At 39.0% G+C, this 19,925-nt stretch overlaps 1 protein-coding gene across 3 annotated transcripts in view; it reads right to left on the bottom strand.

Moving 5' to 3' along the window:
* Nucleotides 1-1,945: 1,945 nt before the first annotated feature.
* HMGN3 (high mobility group nucleosomal binding domain 3) overlaps nt 1,946-19,925 on the bottom strand; it is a 31,960-nt gene continuing 13,980 nt past the window's right edge. The window contains exons 2-7 of one of the 3 annotated variants that reach the window (XM_024194660.3): nt 12,907-12,957; nt 9,854-9,883; nt 8,986-9,033; nt 3,810-3,923; nt 3,591-3,690; nt 1,946-3,286 (exon numbers count right to left, since the gene is read on the bottom strand). In XM_024194660.3, the coding sequence (XP_024050428.1) occupies nt 3,273-3,286; nt 3,591-3,690; nt 3,810-3,923; nt 8,986-9,033; nt 9,854-9,883; nt 12,907-12,957 (357 nt within the window). In that variant the 3' untranslated portion in view covers nt 1,946-3,272. The other 2 variants (XM_026654541.2, XM_024194659.3) reach the window with 2 other exon arrangements.

The following is a 19,925-nucleotide window of genomic DNA, read 5'->3' as shown; positions in this document are numbered from 1 at the left end:
ATAAAGGATTTGTGAAATACAAAACAGTAACTCCTTACTTAACATCCTCCTGCTTAACGTTGTTTCAAAGTTATATCACTGCTCCATTAGGGAACATGCTCGTTTAAAGTTGTGCAAAGCTCCCTTATAACGTTGTTTGGCTGCCTGCTCTGTCCACTGCTTGTAAGATTCTGTGGAAGAACAGCAACTTTACAAGGGAGCATTGCACAAGTTCCTCTTCTCCACCTCCTCCCCCTCCCTCCCAGCACTTGGAGGGGGAGGAGCAGGGGCGTGGGCATGCTCCGGAGATGAGGTGAAGTGGGGGGTGGGAAGAGGTGGGCCTGGAGTGGAGCAGGGACGGGAAGAGTTGGGCCTAGAGCATCCCACCGCAAAGTCGGCGCCTGTTCTTCTCAGGGGAAGCTGCTGCTGCTGTTGCGCACGGTGCTTCCTAGTGTCCTCGCCTGCAGCGGGCTGTGCCTGTGTGGGGTAAGCTAGGGCACTTCCCAACCACAGTACAGCACAATAACGTACAGTATATAATGTCTTTTGTCTGCCCCCAAAAAATTTCCATGGAACCTAATCCCCCGCATTTACATTAAATCTTATGGGGAAAATTGGATTAATTTAACATCGTTTCACTTAAAGTTGCATTTTTCAGGAACATAACTACAATGTTAAGTGAGGAGTTACTGTATCTAAAATAAACTGAAGGTTGTATGTAACCTGACCTACAATAAGTACCTGCAGTCCTCCAATTTGGCTTTATTTTGCAATCAGTGACAGCTACTGAACAAGAGAATCTGTTTAATAGTTTTAAATATTTTAAACCTCACTTACTTTGAATCAGTTTAAAAGACTACTTGTAAAAAAGTTTAAGCTTGATAACTAAGCTTTAAAACTACTGAGCTAATTTTCTTTAAAAAAATAGCTTGCCATGAATTCTAAGGCACCTGGCACCTTTAAGTTAGAATTTTATAGCTAAAGCAATTTCAGAAGTAGCTCCAGATTACCTAGAGGTGGTCTGCATATCACCAATTGACTACAGTTTTAAAACACTTGTTTGGTTAGAGGCATGGAAAGTGCCAGCATGTCCCCTAAAATCCCATAGAGTGCTTTGAAAATTTTACGCAAAGGGTGTCAGTGACTGGAGATGGAAAAAAAAAAAAAAGAAAACACCACATACATAAATTTCTCACTTTTTCTGAAAATCAGAAATCTTAAGTGGATTAATAGGAATTTTAGGGATCTAGAATTTTATGGAAGTTCTTCTGAGTGGGTTTTTCTGGGAAAATGGATGGTCTTATTGTTAAGGCACCATACTGGGAGTTAGATGATCAGGGTTCAAAGCCCAGCTTTGCCACAGACTTACAGTGTGACACTGGCCAAGTCACTTAATCTCTATCTCAGTTACCATCTATAAAATGGGGGTAATTCTACCTTTCTAACCTGCGGCAGTGGGGAAAGCATAAATTCATTAATGTTTGGGAGTGACTCAGATATTATGGTGATGGGGGGTGGAGGGGCATATGTATTTAGATTGATAGACCCACCTCAACAGGGCCTGTCTTTAGCAAGCAAATCAGAGTGTTGTGCAGGAATCACTCTATGAAGAGGAATAACTGCTTCCCTTCTAATTGGATCATCATCTTTATTGTGTCCCCCCCCCATCACTACCCTTATTCTCAACCTATTTCCAAAACTGTAAATTCTTTCTTAGATGGTAAGCTCCTTGGTGTTGTGACAGCAAGTCCTTATGCTGTTGCACAGGGCCTATCAGAATAGAAACACTGATCCTGATTGTGGCGCTGGGTGCTACTATTATATATATATAATAAAAAACAGAGAAGCTGAATAGAAAATGTACTGAAGTGGAGGGAGGGGGGAGAGAGAGAGGTTTTCTAAAAAATTAACACCAGGCTACTTCAGATGACAACTTGCTTCCTAAATAATAAAGAAGACACTAAGGTCAAGCAATACAGTCATTTATTTATTGACTGAAACAAACAAAAGTATCCCCAGACATAATGGCCACCACTTCAGCAATACAAATAAATGTTACTGAACAGGGAACATTCCTTTCTCACCTTCCCACCCCCACAAACAACAATAGAAATACTAGAGTTCCAGAAGAGGATAAAGAGAAAACTATCAAAGGCGCTTATAATGAGCTGAAGAGCTGTAATGTATAGGTACTAAAGATCATTAGCTAATTTACCACCACCACAAGCCCCTCAAAAATACTTTAATTGTTCCATCTCTATCACATACCAAGTATAGTGCTGTTTAACAGCAATTGCACTACATTTACAACTGTCCTCTGCTGAAGCAGAACAGCAATTACTATTTTATGTTAAATTTGGGGCTGTAGATAGAAACAAGAGTTCCATGTAATAAGCTGCTGAAATTAAAAACTCCTGTATTAGATGAAGGGGGGGAAGAGGGGCAGGGAGAGAGGAAGCAAAGCTGCTCCTGAATGCCTTTCAGTTACTGTACATTTGCTTCAATCAAGCAATTCATTCTGTTTTGGTATCTCACTGTATGTTATACTGGTACAGTAATACAAAGTCTATTCAACTGTGATAGTAAATACGAATACACTGGTTCATATTGAGAAGGCCATTAATATGTGGACCATTGAAAATCTTGACCTGTTACTCATATGTGGACATTTAAATATGTTTATCAGAGACCAGCAAAAAGCATCAAACGTAGTGCATGCAGAACACAATAGTTGCTAAACCATTTAGTCTTCCACACAATAGTTAAAAAATGAGTCAGGCATTCCTCAGATTTAGAGAAAACATTAGGAGGCTGTAGATTTGCAGGCAAGGAGACCTTTTATTTTAATCCATTAATAGAACCCAAAATAGTCAGCAGGTGGCCACATCTATCCATGTTTCATTAAAATCACATAAACCCTAAGTACAAAAGCACCACTGATTATTGCTCTAGAAAACTGCATGAAAAATTCAAATACACACAGTAAAAACCATCACCATATGCACAAGACTTAATTTCTTAAAGCAAGTGTATGGAATGCTGATCCAATTTGACACACATCTTCCAACGCTAAGTTGATATTTATATTACTTGGCAGCAATGGGAATTTCTAAGAGCATGGTTATGAGAAGGGATATGTTCCTATATAGTTTAATATGTCAACTATCATCGTCCTAAAAAAATTAGCATTTACAAAATACTTGATAAAAATATCTTTTAAAAGTTGTCCAAGAGGTACATAAAATCAACCCAAAATTTTCATGACAATTCATTGGCTCTTGTCACCTACAGATTCAGTTCTCTGTGCCTGCGAAGGGGAAGGGAAACAAAAAACAACAATTACTATAAAAAGTTACTGCTCCATGTATAAAAAAAGCCCCCACACTAGCACCTTCTCCTTTGATGCATTATTTGCAACTGCTCAGTTTCAAACTATTTCAGTATTATGTTTACAGACACAACAGGTACACACACACTTGTCTTCATTTATTGATCCCTGCTTTTCAAAAGCCATAGAAGCCTTACCTGCCAGCTTCCATTGTTCATAATGAAAAGCACCACACTACTATCTGTTTCTATTCACTGCACACATGCAGAATGCTCTACCGTACCCTTAACTTTCACTGTTTCAATCTGCCCTTTTACTGACAGTGTGCTGGGTGGGGCACCTCTGGATGTTGAAACACTAACAGTTGAGCGAGAGATGCGAATCTGCAATAACATTATGGGCAATAAAAAGAAACATTATGAACATGCTATCAATGGCTGAAAGATTGAATAATTTTTTAAAAACACTGATTCAATCAGTGGGAGGTCTGTGTGGAAAGTACCTCTTCAGCTTTATTTTCACCATTTTCAGATGGTGTAGTACCTTCCTTTGCAGCTTCTTGTTTTTCATCCTTCTTTCCTTTAGCACCTTTGTTAGCCTTTGTTCCAGGTTCCTTCTGATAGAGGATCAAAAACATGGAGAGAGTGTGCATTAGAAGTTGTTGGATCCTTGTTACTATCTATGAACTATCTACTGCATGAGTAAGTTGTGTGTGACAAATTAGTACAAAATGTCAGCTACCTCTCTAAAGATGATCTGGAATGGTTTTACCCGGAAGTGCCAAAGTTGAGGGTTCTAAAGCTCCCCTGCAACTGCTGCCATCACTAGCAAAATTTAACTGAGACTCTATTGTTTCTCTTAATTTTCAGGGATTTAAAAAATTACTCTAGTAGAATAAGAAAACAGTCCATATATCATATAAAAACAAACCAGGATGGACATACATATCAGAACAAGTACTGTCTATTAAAGTCGTATACAGTCAAGCACATTAATTGGACCAGAATCACAGCTGAAGTGATGGCACAGCACTTTTGGATTCAATGGAAATGCACCAACTTACACTGGCTGAGGAACTAGCCCCCCGTGTCTTAAGGATATTAGAGAACAAAAATTAAGTAATTTTTGCTATTTTAGGCTTGCATGTTTCTCTTTGGAAAGAACACCCCAGATGGTAGGGGAAGTAGAAGTGGGTGGCAACCTAGGCAGCAGTGACCATGAGATGGTTGAGTTCAGGATCCTCACAAAAGGAAGAAAGGAGAATAGCAAAAATACGGACCCTGAACTTCAGAAAAGCAGACTTAGACTCCCTTAGGGAACTGATGGGCAGGATCCCCTGGGACGCTAATATGAGGGGAAAGGAGTCCAGGAGAGCTGGCTATATTTTAAAGAAGCCTTATTGAGGGCGCAGGAACAATCCATCCCGATGTGCAGAAAGAACAGCAAATATGGCAGGCGACCAGCTTGGCTTAACAGAGAAATCTTCAGTGAGCTTAAACACAAAAAGGAAGCTTACAAGAAGTGGAAATTTGGACAGATGACTAGGGAGGAGTATAAAAATATTGCTAGAGCATGCAGGGATGTAATCAGGAAGGTAAAGGCACAATTGGGGTTGCAGCTAGGAAGGGATGTGAAGGGTAACAAGAAGGGTTTCTACAGGTATGTTAGAAACAAGAAGGTCAGAGAAAGTGTGGGACCCTTACTGAATGGGGGAGGCAACCGTGTGACAGATGATGTGGAAAAAGCTGAAGTACTTAATGCTTTTATTGCCTCGTCTTCACAGACAAGGTCAGCTCCCAGACTGCTGCACTGGGCAACATGGTATGGGGACGAGGTGAGCAGCCCTAGTGGTGAAAGAACAGGTTAAGGACTATTTAGAAAAGCTGGACATGCACAAGTCCATGGGTGCAGATCTAATGCATCCAAGGGTGCTGAGGGAGTTGGCTGTTGTGATTGCAGAGCCATTGGCCATTATCTTTGAAAATTTGTGGCGATCAGGGAAGGTCCCAGATGATTGGAAAAAGGCAAATATAGTGCCCATATTTAAAAAAGGGAAGAAAGAGATCCCAGGGAACTATAGACAGGTCAGCATCACTTCAGTCCCCGGCAAAATCATGGAACAGGTCCTCCAGGAATCTATTTTGAAGCACTTGGAGGAGAGGAAGGTGATCAGGAACAGTCAACATAGATTCACTAAGGGCAAGTCATGCCTGACCTGATTGCCTTCTATGATGCGATAACTGGCTCTGTGGATATGGGGGAAGTGGTAGATGATATATATCTTGACTTTAGCAAAACTTTTGATATGGTCTCCCACAGTATTCTTGCCAGCAAGTTAAAGAAGTATGGATTGGATGAATGGACTATAAACTGGTTAGAAAGCTGGCTATATTGTCGGGCTCAACAGGTAGTGATTAACGGCTTGATGTCTAGTTGGCAGCTGGTATCAAGCGGAGTGCCCCAGGGGTCAGTCTTGGGGCCGGTTTTGTTCAACGTCTTTATTAATAATCTGGATGATGGGATGAATTGTACCCTCACCAAATTCGCAGATGACACTAAGCTGGGGGGAAAGGTAGATACACTGGAGGGTAGGGATAGGGTCCAGAGTGACCTAGACAAATTGGAGGATTGGGCCAAAAGAAATCTGAGGAGGTTCAACAAGGACAAGTGCAGAGTCCTGCACTTAGGAAGGAAGAATCCCCTGCACTGCTACAGACTGGAGACTGACTGGCTAAGCAGCAGTTCAGCAGAAAAGGACCTGGGGATTACACTGGACGAGAAGCTGGATATGAGTCAGCAGTGTGCCCTTATTGCCAAGAAGGCCAATGGCATATTGGGCTGTATTAGTAGGAGCACTGCCAGCAGATCGAGAGAAGTGATTATTCCCCTCTATTTGGCACTGGTGAGGCCACACCTGGAGTACTGCGTCCAAGTTTGGTCTCCCCACTACAGAAAGGATGTGGACAAATTGGAGAGAGTCCAGCAGAGGGCAATGAAAATGATTAGGGGTCTGGGGCACATGACTTACGAGGAGAGGCTGAGGGAACTGGGCTTATTTAGTCTGCAGAAGAGAAGGGTGAGGGAGGATTTGATAGCAGCCTTCAACTACGTGAAGAGGGGTTCCAAAGAAATGGAGCTAGGCTGTTCTCAGTGGTGGCAGATGACAGAACAAGAAGCAATGGTCTAGAGTTGCAGTGGGGGAGGTCTAAGTTGGATATTAGGAAATACTATTTCACTAGGAGGGTGGTGAAGCACTGGAATGGGTTACCTAGGGAGGTGGTGGAATCTCCATACTTAGAGGTTTTTAAGGCCTGGCTTGACAAAGCCCTGGCTTGGATGATTTAGTTAGTGTTGGTCCTGCTTTGAGCAGGGGGTAGGACTAGATGACCTCCTGAGGTCTCTTCCAACCCTAATATTCTATGATTATATGTTAATGAACCAATATCCTAGAATGGTCACACAGGGAATTTCACCAGTCAGCAGTAATAGAAAGGCAAGAAGCTATGAACAGAAACCCAATTGGGGGTGGGGGGAAGTTACATTATCATCTGGAGATTTATTGTTGTTAGATAGAGGAAAAATGGGCTAAGACTGATTATTTTTGTATCTGTTCTATCCGCTCCATGTGTTCCAGACCCACTTAAGAGTACCTGTCAAGACCTGCAATACCAGCAGCGGCCTATGCTTAGCTACCCAATTTTGTAAAGACTTTATGGGGTTACAAAGGTAAGGTTGAGGATTTGGCATTGGGTGTTGAGATTGATCCTGATAAACAACATTTAGAAGGAGATGTTCCATGCTCCCCACTTTTCTGCTCCTCCCTCCCCCCACAAAAAAGAGTCAACTATTACTGTCAACTGATATATTAAGATCAAGCTTCCTTCCATTTATCTACATAGTAACTACTTTCTGAGTTTTAATTTTTAGAAAGAATGTATACATTCTAGGTAAGTCTTCACATTAAAAAAGGGACAGTTAAGTATTTGAGTTTGTAAAACTGTTATATGTTAGCTTTGAACACTAAAAATTACCATATCTGAAATTACTTACAACATAATGTTAATCAGAAATTTCTTATTAGTTGATCAAAGTATAAGCTTGCTCATTTTGTGTAAGACTTGCTCAACTCTATCAAAACCAAATTTAATCCCAGTCCTTAAATGTAATCAAATTATAGTTTGGGGAATCAGGTGGTTGTTAAAAAAAAAAAAAAAAAAAAAAAAACACCCCAGCATATTAAATTAGTTCTTATTAAAGAATCAAGTCCTGGAAATATGCCTCAAATATGTCCTCTTTTGTTAAGGACATATATTGAAGCTACATTTTTATTACTTGTACTGAAAAAGATAAAACCTACCACATTCCCTTCTTTAATAAGCTCCTCCCTCCTTTTTTATATAAACCTCTTTCCCTCAAACTATAACAATCGCATTTTGAGAGAACATGATAATCTTAACATTATTTAGTCAGTAATATCAGATATGATAGGTTTACACCCAAAATGTGCCAAGTCACAGAATCAGAAACTCATATACTTGATCTTAAGATTCTAATACAGGGATTGGCAACCTTTGGCACACGGCTCGCCAGGGTAAGCACCCTGGCGGGCCGGGCCGGTTTGTTTACCTGCCGTGTCCGCTGGTTCGGCCGATCGCGGCTCCCACTGGCCGCAGTTCGCCGTCCCAGGCCAATGGGGGCTGCGGGAAGCGGCACGGGCTGAGGGATGTGCTGGCTGCTGCTTCCCAGCGCCCCCATTGGCCTGGGACAGCGAACCACGGCCAGTGGGAGCCGTGATCGGCCAAACCTGCGGATGCGGCAGGTAAACAAATCGGCCCAGCCTGCCAGGGTGCTAACCCTGGTGAGCCGCGTGCCAAAGGTTGCCGATCCCTGTTCTAATACTTGTCAAGCAGATATATACACTGGGGAGGGCTAAAACAGTTTCCCCCCCAAAAAATGGTTTTTCTGGTACAACAATTGTTATTATTTTGCATCTTCCTTGGGCCCCAATAAATCTGTTTTCTGAAGTACATTTCTAGAACTTCTCTTAATAGTGTCTGAAACTATTTTGACTGTATTTGGCCTAGAAAGTAAACACCACCTCATTTAGCCATATCTTTAATTCTACCTTTAGTTGTAATCAGCATCCTTGGCAATCATTGCATTTTCGTAAGAAAAATATGTATAAGACAAGAGCGTCTCACTAATGGGGGGTGTACTGTCCATTTAGTCAAGCAGGGAGGGCAGAGCTGAAAAAGCTGACACACTAGTGTGGGAAATGCTAGGTCCCAGGTTGGTAGCAGAGCCACCTTGATCAACCGTGCAAGTGCAGGAAAGGTGAGCTCCATCTCTGGGGAAGGAAAAGATGTTGCTACAGTGAATAGCTATGCTTAGGAAGCAAAAGTATGCGGCTGACAGACTATGCATTGCAGGCAGACAGCAATACATTTAAATTGGGGCAGGTGTGTGTGTGTGTGTGTGTGTGTGTGTGTGTGTGTGTGTGTGTGTGTGTGTGTGTGTGTGTGTGTGTGTGTGTGTTTTGCTTTTAAAGATAAAACATGAAAAAAATGTGGATGCTTCAGAAGTTGTCCATGAACATTTGAAGCAGATTGAAATATGCAATGCAAAAACAAAAGTGCATGATTATTTGGTTATAGTGATTTAAATTACAGGAATTTTACCTTTGTGGTTTTCCTTGGTTTGGGTTCAGGTTTTGGTGGAGCAGGTTTCTATAAAACATTTCCAGTTACAAAATATATTAGATAATTCACTACCTGCTTCCCACTCCCACCTTTTCTTTGCTTCCTAGTGTGCACCTCTTAAAAGACCAGAAAAGTTTCATGTTCAGATATACCTCAACTGACACCACAGACTAAGCTAGCCTGTATCTATTGGCTCACCACATGCAGGAGTGAAAGTAATTTTGGAGTCATTTTAAGAGTCCATGAGGGAGTTTGGTGTGAACCATTAACAAAAGCCCACCCTCCCCTTTAGCCTATCTGTAACAGAGAGCTTGGGCTATCTAATGTGACATTGCTAGAAGGTTCTTCCTCCTCCATTCCTCCTGAAGTGGGCTATTTATTAATTATTGTTTTTAATATATGAACACACATATGTCAAGCAAATATACTGGAAAGAAGAAGGGAGATTTTCCCCCTCCCACTTGTCCTTCTACCCATATCTAACAAAGAAAAATAACCAAAAAGTATCAAAAATATCAAATCCAGCCCTGCTACAGTGGCCCCGAGTCTTTCACAGAGGAAGATGCATCTTCACAACCAGCATCTGTTGACCTATCAGGAGATGGCACTTCTGGAAGTGCCAAGTCACATTTTGTGTGCAACAGGCATACCAGTGAAAGAAAAGAACACAGTTCTTTTTAGGAGACTGTGTGCCTTTGGTTATATTAAAATAAACATCCTTCCCTCCGGAGAGCTTTAATGCTCTTCAAGAATAAATGAATCAAACAAAATATGACATTCTGTTTGCTTGGCATGAGAAAGCATATGCCTAGGAAGGTGTACACCAACAGCTCTTAGGAATACTTACAGCTGACAATCTTGCCGATCGTCTTGTGGGCTATAAAAAGGGGAAAAAATGTTGGTAGGCTTTCAGCAGATCATAGTCAAACCATGTCACTCATTCATTTGATGATAACTTAAAATATACCACTAGGACAACAAAAGTCCTTACTGCCAAATACACATAAAGGGTGCCGCCTCCACTGGATTTTTCGAGTTTTAAAGAGACATAGTGAACTTGAAATCCAGCTGCTAACAAAAAAAAAAAAAGTTCAGAAGTTTCAGTGACTACAAATATTGACAGATTTTGGAGCAAGTGCAGTTTTACAATAACAGTGACCTATTTTATAAGTGTTTATCTCACCCTTGTTGCTGTGTGAAAGGCCTATGCAAACAGGAGAGAATGACTGGCTACACATCGGAAACAGTGAAACTGATTCTACATAGGACTGTCAAAAGCACAAAGCAAGTGAACTGAAATATTGAGGAAAAGAGTGTTTCTTTAATCTCTTAGCTGTTACTTTTAACACTGTGTAAAAATATTTTCTGACAGAAATGCAAGTTAAGTTGATGTGTCCCATAGTACAGTGCTGATATTTAAAAGAAGTAAATTAAGGCCCAATCCTGCAGCTGATATCATGCGGGTACAGGAGTCCACCTGCACAGAGCCAGTTGCAGAAGCAGAGGGTAAGCATTTGACTGTTTTTCCACTTAAAGAAAATTATTAAGGGAAAAATAAGAGATGTGAACTCCCCTCCCCACCCACAAATAAAATTAAATGTCTCTACTTTTTTCATAAGTCAAGTGTGGAAGATGAGAAAGTCTGGGAAATATTATTTAAAAACACGTTATCTTGTTCTCCACTCCCAGGCCCCTGAATACATTACAACTAGAGATGAGTGAATGAAGCTGGCTACAGAGCATGACTAAAGAGATCATGTATATTAAAAACTGGAACTGGGTTGTAACAGGGTCAGGACATAACCATGTAACTAGTCCCCGACTCAGCTCTATTTGTACTGTTTTGGCCAAGGCTTTGTCTTGGTTAAAAAAAAAACAAAAACATATAAAATTTGGTATATGCTACAAAATTGGAACCATGTTTACATTCAGTTGTCCCTTTACCTGATTTGTAACCCATCCCCCAACAAAACAGAACCTAAAGATGAACTGAAAGGCTTAAAAAAACAAAAACAAAAAAAACCTCCACCACCTGAAAAACGTGTGTCAAAGGTTCTGCATTTCTCCTGCAACAGATGAGGCCATCAACACCTGAGGAGTACAGCCAGCCATGTTCCATGTAATGATTTTAATGTCCCTTACTAGTAAACACCTACAGGGTAAATAAAATCTTGAACTTGGTCTTGGCAGGAGGAAGGTTTTGTCCAAGAAAAAAACAAAACAAAACAAAAAAACTGATTTTCAGCTGTCTAGTATTTATACATCATTCTAAAATCCATATGTCTCTTCTCTTAGTGATTTGGGATATCTATTTGTTGAGCACTATCAGTTTTCACAGCACCACTGCTAAACAGATTAAAAAGACAGCATTTCAATTAGTTTGTAAGTACAGCATTGTAGATCCCGTGTACCCCAAGTCCCAGCTTAAACCTACATTTACATCCCCTGGTTCTCTAGAAGGCAATTGAACAATAGAAGGTACAGATAAGACAGCACTCTTCTAAATCACAATGATTAAAAAAAAAAAAAAAACCAGAGAGAGAGACTACAACAGCTTTGGTCATGTAGTAGAGGGTTTTACTCATTGATCTGCTTCACTTAAGGGTTTGCACTGACATCAGGAGCACAGTGAGTTAAACACAATTCTTTAAAAATCCCTGAGTGGAGAGGGTAGGTTGTTTAACTCTCTTGTCCCATTTTACCTAGAAGCTATGCTAGCTGATTGCATCTCAGTCCTTATAGGTAACAGAAGTTACATACAGAGAGCTATAATGCCCTTGTGAACAAAGCCATCATATCTATTCTTGACTCCATGTCCACGATGGGTGTTCTTGTGTTTGAGCGAGAACAGGCTCTTTTGAAACAGTTTAGAAACCTTGCAGGCACTACTAGTTAGAAGCTAGAAACGTTCATTCTTTATACTGGTATCCAATGGAGATCAATGATATCTGTCAAATCTTTTGGGGTGAGGGAGGGGAACCTTAGGACTGCTCTCCTTCAAAATTATTTTATTTTGAGGAAACAGTATTTAAACATGGATACAGGAGAAGAATCTGTATTGTTTTACGCGAAGTAAGTCACATTAAAAGTTTAATACTTGCCTAAGGTATTCTTTTTAGCCTGCCTTTGTAATAACAATATTGTATAAGATATAATAGAAACTACATAAAACTCTAAACTGTACTAATTTGTGCAATCATATGCTTCTCTTCTTAATCTTCTAGGAAATGTCACAGGACGACATTGCTACTAAGAAGCTAAAAACCAAGACGCCCTTTTCCAAAGAGCTCATTTATTCCTTCAAGGGGTTATGACTGAATCTTGCTATTGTTTTGCCCCTTCCACTGCATCATTTTTTTTTCCTAAATGACTGAGCCTCAAGTCAGCTTCCTTGTCTTGGCTCACTAATTTTTACATTTTCTGGAGACCTATAATTTATGTTCTTACTCATGTTTTCAGTTCAAATATGCCCTTTGGAGAATGTTCATAACTTTAAAATAGAGGAAATTCACTGTTAATTCACCTGAATGTTCATTCAGTTTTTGAAATCAAAGCAGTGAACTTCCTTACTGGATTTAAAAGAAGGGGGGGGGGGGGAGAAGCTAAATTCCCATGGCATTAGGATTCAGGATCCTTCCCCATGGACTAACGTGCTACTGGAAAATGCCTCACGTAGCAATGCATCCTCTGATTCTTCAATGCCAAAGGATTAAATTTTACCAAGTAAACCAAATCTGTGGTACATTTGCAGTTTTAACACCAATACCATAATTCCCATAAAAACCCCTCATCATAAGTGGATCTCTATGAAGCAACAAATACTATTTAGTCTTGTAAAACTGGGAATCTCCAATTTAATAATTAAAACTACAATAGATGAAAAACAGGAGTTATACTTGCCTCTTGTTTAGTTATTTTTGCTGCATCCTTGCCCTCAGCACCCTCTGGAGACTGAAGAGAAAATATTGAATAAAGTCAGCTATTTTATTATGCATCTATAAAAAAAAAGCATTGGGGTTATGACAAAACCTGGATTAAAATAAAATTACCGGTCTATATGCCACAATAACTGAATTCCCCTTGAAAAGAGATGTTTGTCAGACTTACAAGTTAGGGCTTGCAAACCAAACACTATCAAGTAAAATCATTCTAGATTTCCCAAGGAAGAAACACAGGACTGATTATCAGCAAAAGCTGGGACTGCTACAGAGCAGCACATCAGCTCCCTAGCAGCAAGTAGGTAGGCAACACCTTGCATCACACAGTGACAATCCCAGCCAATTAACAAAAAACATCCACAGGCTCCAATGGGAGTACGAGCTAGTCAACAGTTGGTAGAATAATGGTTTGAAGTGAAGCCCTGAGGTTTGCTCTCACAGGGATTTTGAGAACCCCTGGGAAATTTAACTCTCCTCCTCCCACACATACACTCCACTAGTAATTAAGCAATATCAAGCCATAAAACACAAATATATTGAAATGAGTTGAAAAAGTTAAATTCAGTCTTCTTATGCCTCAGATTCAGCTTTCATTATTGCTTAACCTCCCTCATAGCCTCCATCAAAATAGTTCAAGTCAGGTTTGCTCCTGCTTACTCTTACCTACGTCATCTAAAAAGGTACAGACGAGCTTACTCCATTTAATTATAAGCCCACTTACAGTTAAATCAGGTCTCTGTTATGTCAATTATTAACTATTATGTTTATGGGCCTACACAACAACACTTCAGGGCAGGGACTCTCTCATCTTCAAAGTTTGAAGTGCTTACAATCTAAACAGATAATCCAATGAAAAGTGACTAACAGTATTTTGCAGTCAGGAAGGAAGGAAGAGGTCTATGGAAGGGGAAGAGAACACAGCTTTGAGGAGAGCATTTTTTTTTTAAAATAAGAGCCGATAGTTCAGTTTTACATATTTTTTCTTTGTTTTCTCTGATCAGGTACAAGAGCAGGAGTAGATAGGAATGTAGTGGCGATCAGTAGTGGAAAGGTAATCAAAAGAAACTGATTTTGAGAAGGGATTTGAGGGAGTAGAACAATGTTGCTTGGGGCACAGAAGAAAAGAGGCTAATTTGCTACACAGAGTTGCCTTCTTCTGTAACTCTGTAGGGTTATTGGACTGTGAATTGCTTATAGAAAGGGTGCTAAGAATTTGTGCCCTACCAGCAGGGTATGGATGGATAATGAATGTGACTTCGTAGTTGTAACATACAACCTCCTGATAGAAAGAGAAGGTGCCACAATAGCAGGTCATAAAAAGATAACTACGGCCAGTAATTTAAATGACTGAGAAATTGCAAGAAATTAAGCAGCACTACACAGGACAGAGCTAGGAAAACCCACAAAATCAAACTTTTAAAATGGAACTTGGCCATTTCTCTCAGCAACTATGGCCGTCACCAACCCATGACAGTGGGGTTCTGAGGTAGTTTCAAGACTTTCAGAAAATGGATGGTGATCTCTGTAATCACAAAAACAGTTGTCAGATGCCATTCTTTGGGTGAGAGCTCAGAAGCAAAAACACCCTACCATAAGCAATTTGCAGCAGATTCTCATTTACATGAAGACTGTTTCACATAGCTCAGGCTTTAGACTAATGAGCCTTTGTGTAATTGAGAATTAGGCCCATTATATACTGTATGGGAGATAAAGTGGGATGTCCCTTGCTCTATTTCTTATAGACTGTTACAGCAGCCTTTAACCTCCTTTTTGTTAAGCTAAACACATTTTAATAATGGGCTCTTCAATCTAACAGAGAAATATACAATACAATCTAATGGTTGGAAGTTGAAACTAGACAAATTCAGAGACTTTCCGTAAGTTGTACTTTTTTAAACAGTGACAATAATTAACCATTGGACCAATTTACCAAGGGTCACGGTGGATTTTCCATCACTGACAATTTTTAAATCCTGTTCAGATCTTTTTCTAAGATATGCTCTAGGAATTATTTTGGGTAAATTATATGGCCTGTATTATATAGAAGGTCAGACTAGGTAATCACAATGGTCGTCTCTAGCTTTGAGAGCCATGAAATATATATATATATTAACAGTATCACAATCCATATATTGACTTATCTTGACAAAACATTTAAATTGTATGTGTGAGGGTTTTTTTGAAGCTTACTCCATTTTGTCTCTATCTTAAAATGTTCTTCATGCAGTCCCATCTGACAGTGTCTTGGCAAGTAGTGTACTTCAATTAAAATAGTTTATTATCCACTTGTTACCCTAAAATATATAGTTTTTTAAAAGTTAGAACATTTCAGGGGCCAAACAATCCAGTCTTTTTTTTAGCATGTATGGAGTGAAATAGACACAAATAAGCTTGGAGGTGTGGTAGGTGGAGGAGAAAGAGAAGCTCAGTGTCATAATCCCCATCCAAACCCAACTGCTCCCCAAAGCAACACAAGTTTAGAGTACCTGGCAAGCAGTAAGCCAAGCAGAAAAAGACAGCTTTATGCAGCATTACCTCCACAAGAGAGCTTTGGGCATAAGTAGACCCAACAGGAGCATAACTTCCAGTGAACTACATGGCATGAGCAGCAGTTCTCTACCTGGAAATCCCAAGATTCACATGACTTCCCCCTGGAAATCATCACAGGCTTGAAGGACCTTGTCCTGACCCCTTCCACAGAGAGCTAACATTCCTCGACTTCCCACTGTGATGTCATGCCACCTAAGGAACTGATTTCAAAGTAGCTGAGTTTATTAAATAACTCATCCTCTCCCACAGGTTTTTTCCACGAGGTAATGCTATGGCTCACAGTATTTAACATGACACTGTCACCTGTCAAGTTGCACTGCATCCTTGCTATGTCTGTCTTGCTTACATTGTAAAAACTCTTCAGAGAAGAGACCACTTGCATCACAAGTCTTGTATAGCACCAAGCATACTGTTGGCATTGAATCATTCAAAAGGCAGTGCTACAACCTAGATAAGCTTTCTAACTGTATGGCAGTTCTTCAGATTACTTGTATCATCATCATTACAGTAGCATCTACAGGCCCATTGTGCTGTACAAACACATAAAAAGAAGAGTTCTCTCTTTGGGGCAGACCTGAAGAATAAGGTGACAGACAACAGGTGATTACAAAAACCACCACCAAATAATGAGAGGACTACTATTAATGTCATAAGCAATGGTCACAGCAAACCAGCTGCCCGGCCAGCAAGGCTTATGCTATCAATATTGTAACTAATGGTAAATTTTAGGCTCAGCAGACCACAGATATGTATTGTACCTTAAGTGTCATTGCAGATTCGGTGTCTGGATTATCAGATTTGTGAGCTCACAGTTTTGTAAATTAAGCAGCAATTAAACTTTAGACGATCAATCAGATCCACATATTTTGTATCTCTGGGTTAACCAGGATGGCTGTGTACACACTCCCTGTGCCCATCAGTGATGAGGAAGAGCTTTTTAAAAAGTGACAGGTTAAAAAAAAAATCAGGTTTTTTGATGAACAGTGGATTATAAAACCAAGCTTATTTATTTGTATGTGCTTAATTTTTGCATTTCACTCATTTTGGAGAATGAGCAGCGACCCCCTAGTTGATCTCACTTTCTAGTCCTCATACATTAGCACAATACTATGGCGTTTGGGTTGCCAATGCTACAGGGGAAATCATTAAATTGAAAAAATTAAAGACAATTTTCATATTTTTAAAGAGTTATCTGACAGAGGTGGCTATAGGTTGACAAATTGACAAAACTTTAACTTTAGTAATTAAAATGCTGAAATATAAACCGGATGTACCTTAAGTAAAATAATGCAACAACATTAGCAAGGTTACCATTTATCTGTCAGATGGCAATCAATCAATTTAGATGGCCAAAGGGGGTTATAGTATCCCAGCACTGCAACTTCTGCACAGATATTTATGTTTACAGGTGAATGGATTTATTTTATTTTAGTAATGTAAGCAATGTATTAAAAAGCCAACACGGAAAGATAAGATATGGTAAAACTGATTAAACAACATCTTGTAAAGGATGTTAATATTAACTGATGCCCGTGTGGTCAGAAATTACAGGCTCATACCCACATGAATTTAAAAAGCACATACTGATTTCAGTCTAACAGCTATATTAGACGTTAGAGGAAAAGAGGCCCATTAGGGCATTTAATTGAAACCCCTAACAGTACACGGATTACTCGCTAAAGTATTTTTCTAGTGTTTTGTCTAGTCACATTTTTTAAATTTCCATGCAATAAGAATTTTCTCCAGACATCATTCTGGCACAGCATTTTAGGTGCAGCCTCTGAGTTGTACACCACCATTTCCCTGCTCCCTGATGTACTGCCCCTGTTACTCCTCCCACTCCTAACCCATTTTCCCCTCCACCAAAAACCAAAACACGCTTTACAATAAAACTCAGCCGTCAGCAAAAGGACATATCATTCCATATGCCTACTTCAGAATTACTGCTATCCAGGTTTTTTCCTTCCCTTTGAATATATATGTTTCAGGCAGTTTTCCCCTACATGTATTACCTTAAGGTTTTCCCAAGCTAAAACTCAGACCAAGTTCATTGCTAGTGTAACTAAATTTAAGTCAGTGGAGTTACACCAGGGTGAGTTTAGGTTCCTTTAATTATTTTTCTGTCTTCACAATAGCTCTGAAATTTACAAAGTGCTACTAAATTAACTAAGGCGCTGTTTACTTCCCATTTCAGATTTTGAATAAAGACATTCAATCCCATGTTATTTAAACACCAACCAACTCCTTTGACACCCTTCGACACATTTGCTCCACCTCGCCCCAGTGCAATACCTTATTTATCATTAAAACTTTTTTTTGTGGTTCTTTGACCAATTTTTAGCAGATGCAACAGTGTTCATAGCCGAGACAATCTGAATTAACTGTGCAAGTAAAACAGATACTGCATCAAATGCTTTACTAAAAGCCATATACATATCTACTGCATTTCTTTTATCCACAAAGGGCCCAATCCTGAAAAACATTTAACATGGCAGTAACTTCATGCACATGAACAATTCCACTGAATTCACATTTGAAGCACATGAAGTTACTCATGTGCTTAAATATTTGCAGAATCAGAGCCTAGTTTTTTAATTCTCACCCAAAAACAAGAAGAAGAAAAAATCAGGTTTTATGGCATGTCCTTTTTAAATTAAATTTGTATTCAGTGTATTCCATTAAACTTTACTTACAGATTATCCACATTTCAACATTAATTCTTATGAGATAACATGGAGAGAGCTCCACAGTTTCCACACCTCCTGGGCCTTTTCAAAGAGTATTTACAAACCTGCTAAAACTGCATAATATAGTAACTCCCTCTCTCTCATAGGTAATTATGCTTTCCCAGTTACCTAATCAATTAGAAGCTACGGAGTTACCTGCATTAAGCACATATATTCTTCACTGTAAAAGGAAATGCTTCTGAAATATTTATTCTTCAAACTAAACCTATATAACATTTTGATCTTCTGAAATTATATATAATAAAATACAATGCAAGACTCAGAAATGATGAAGGGATTTAAATCTAAAAATATCTATTAGAAGAGGAATATATAATTTTATAATCCTTTATGGGGATAATGTCAACATCATGATGTGATGAAAGGGAAGAATATGTTTAAAGTTCTAATATGAAATAGATAAAAATATCCTCCTATCATCCACCAAAGAAAGTCCTTTGTGGGTGTCTGCACGCGTGTGTGCACATAAACACAAACGAGAAAGAAAGAGGGGACCTATTTCATGATTACAATGAAATTTCATCAAGGCAGAAAACAAGAAAAGTCTAATTCTTTATTAAACCTAATAGATTAATGTTTCTAACATGTAAATCCAATATGCTTCATACTCTTTCAGAACATTAACTGTATGTTTTCTCTTTAAAAGAATAAAAAAAAAAAAACAACAAAAAACAACTCTGGTATAAATTATATTTCCACAAATCAGAAAATGAAAAGTGTGTGATTATTTTCCATTTAAATGTTTTCCCCATAGATGTATTTAAATCTGCTGTTATTGTATATGTATATTCTGTAATTCCCACTTGAAAACATCTAGATGTTTGGCCAGCATAATTTAAGCCACATGGGCAATTAATGGGTCATTTCACAAACTCTGAATTACAACTAACGCTGTTCAGCTGACTGCGCTATAAGATTCTGAGTGGAACAACCAACCTATGTTTTTATCATTACAAGAATATATAGGTAAATGTTCAAAGCTTCTCATTCTAATCACTTTAAAATACAATAGTTTCTTTATTCAATAGAATGAAGGATTAAAAGCAGTTCTGTTTAAGCCTACATAAACTTGTTGCTCAGGTTTCCATTATTTTCTAGAACCAATATTTTCAGGTTTGATGTATAAAATTAGAAGCCAATTCCATATTTAGGCATCTAAAAACACAGCCTGATTTTCAGGGATACAGATCAGTTATGGGAGATGTCAGACATGCTGAGCACCCACAATAGACAGCTCACTTAGACAAATAACACTGCTCTACAGCCAAAATGCTTCTGAAATAAATGTAGTCAAACTTTACTAATTCTGGGTCACTGAGAACGAAAATGATGCTTAAAATTGTTGATTGGCTCTAGTTTTCAAGATATGCTATTGGGTCAGTATATACGACCCTTGACTTGGGAATGGCGGAGGATAAGTGAGTTATAAAGTGAAGGGATCTCAATTTAAACCAGAAATGACTAAAATACATCTTTGACTGGATCTATGAATAAATCTATGACTGGGTTTGGACAGTACTTGCTTTTTAGGCAAAACAATGAATGATGCCATCTGAAGCTGGTATTGCGTCATACAGGATATGAATTGCATCATATTATTCCTAGAAGTCATGGATGATGCAATCATAACGAAGCTTACATCACTCTGCTGAACAAATTGCCCTATGTCAGCTCTAGAAATCAT

Source organism: Terrapene carolina, unplaced genomic scaffold, assembly GCF_002925995.2.
Source record: "Terrapene carolina triunguis isolate 2854851 unplaced genomic scaffold, T_m_triunguis-2.0 Scaffold42, whole genome shotgun sequence".
In the NCBI taxonomy this organism is placed as follows: Eukaryota; Metazoa; Chordata; order Testudines; family Emydidae; genus Terrapene; species Terrapene triunguis.
The sequence above is the reverse complement of the archived record's forward strand: the minus strand, read 5'-3'. Positions and strand labels throughout refer to the sequence as shown.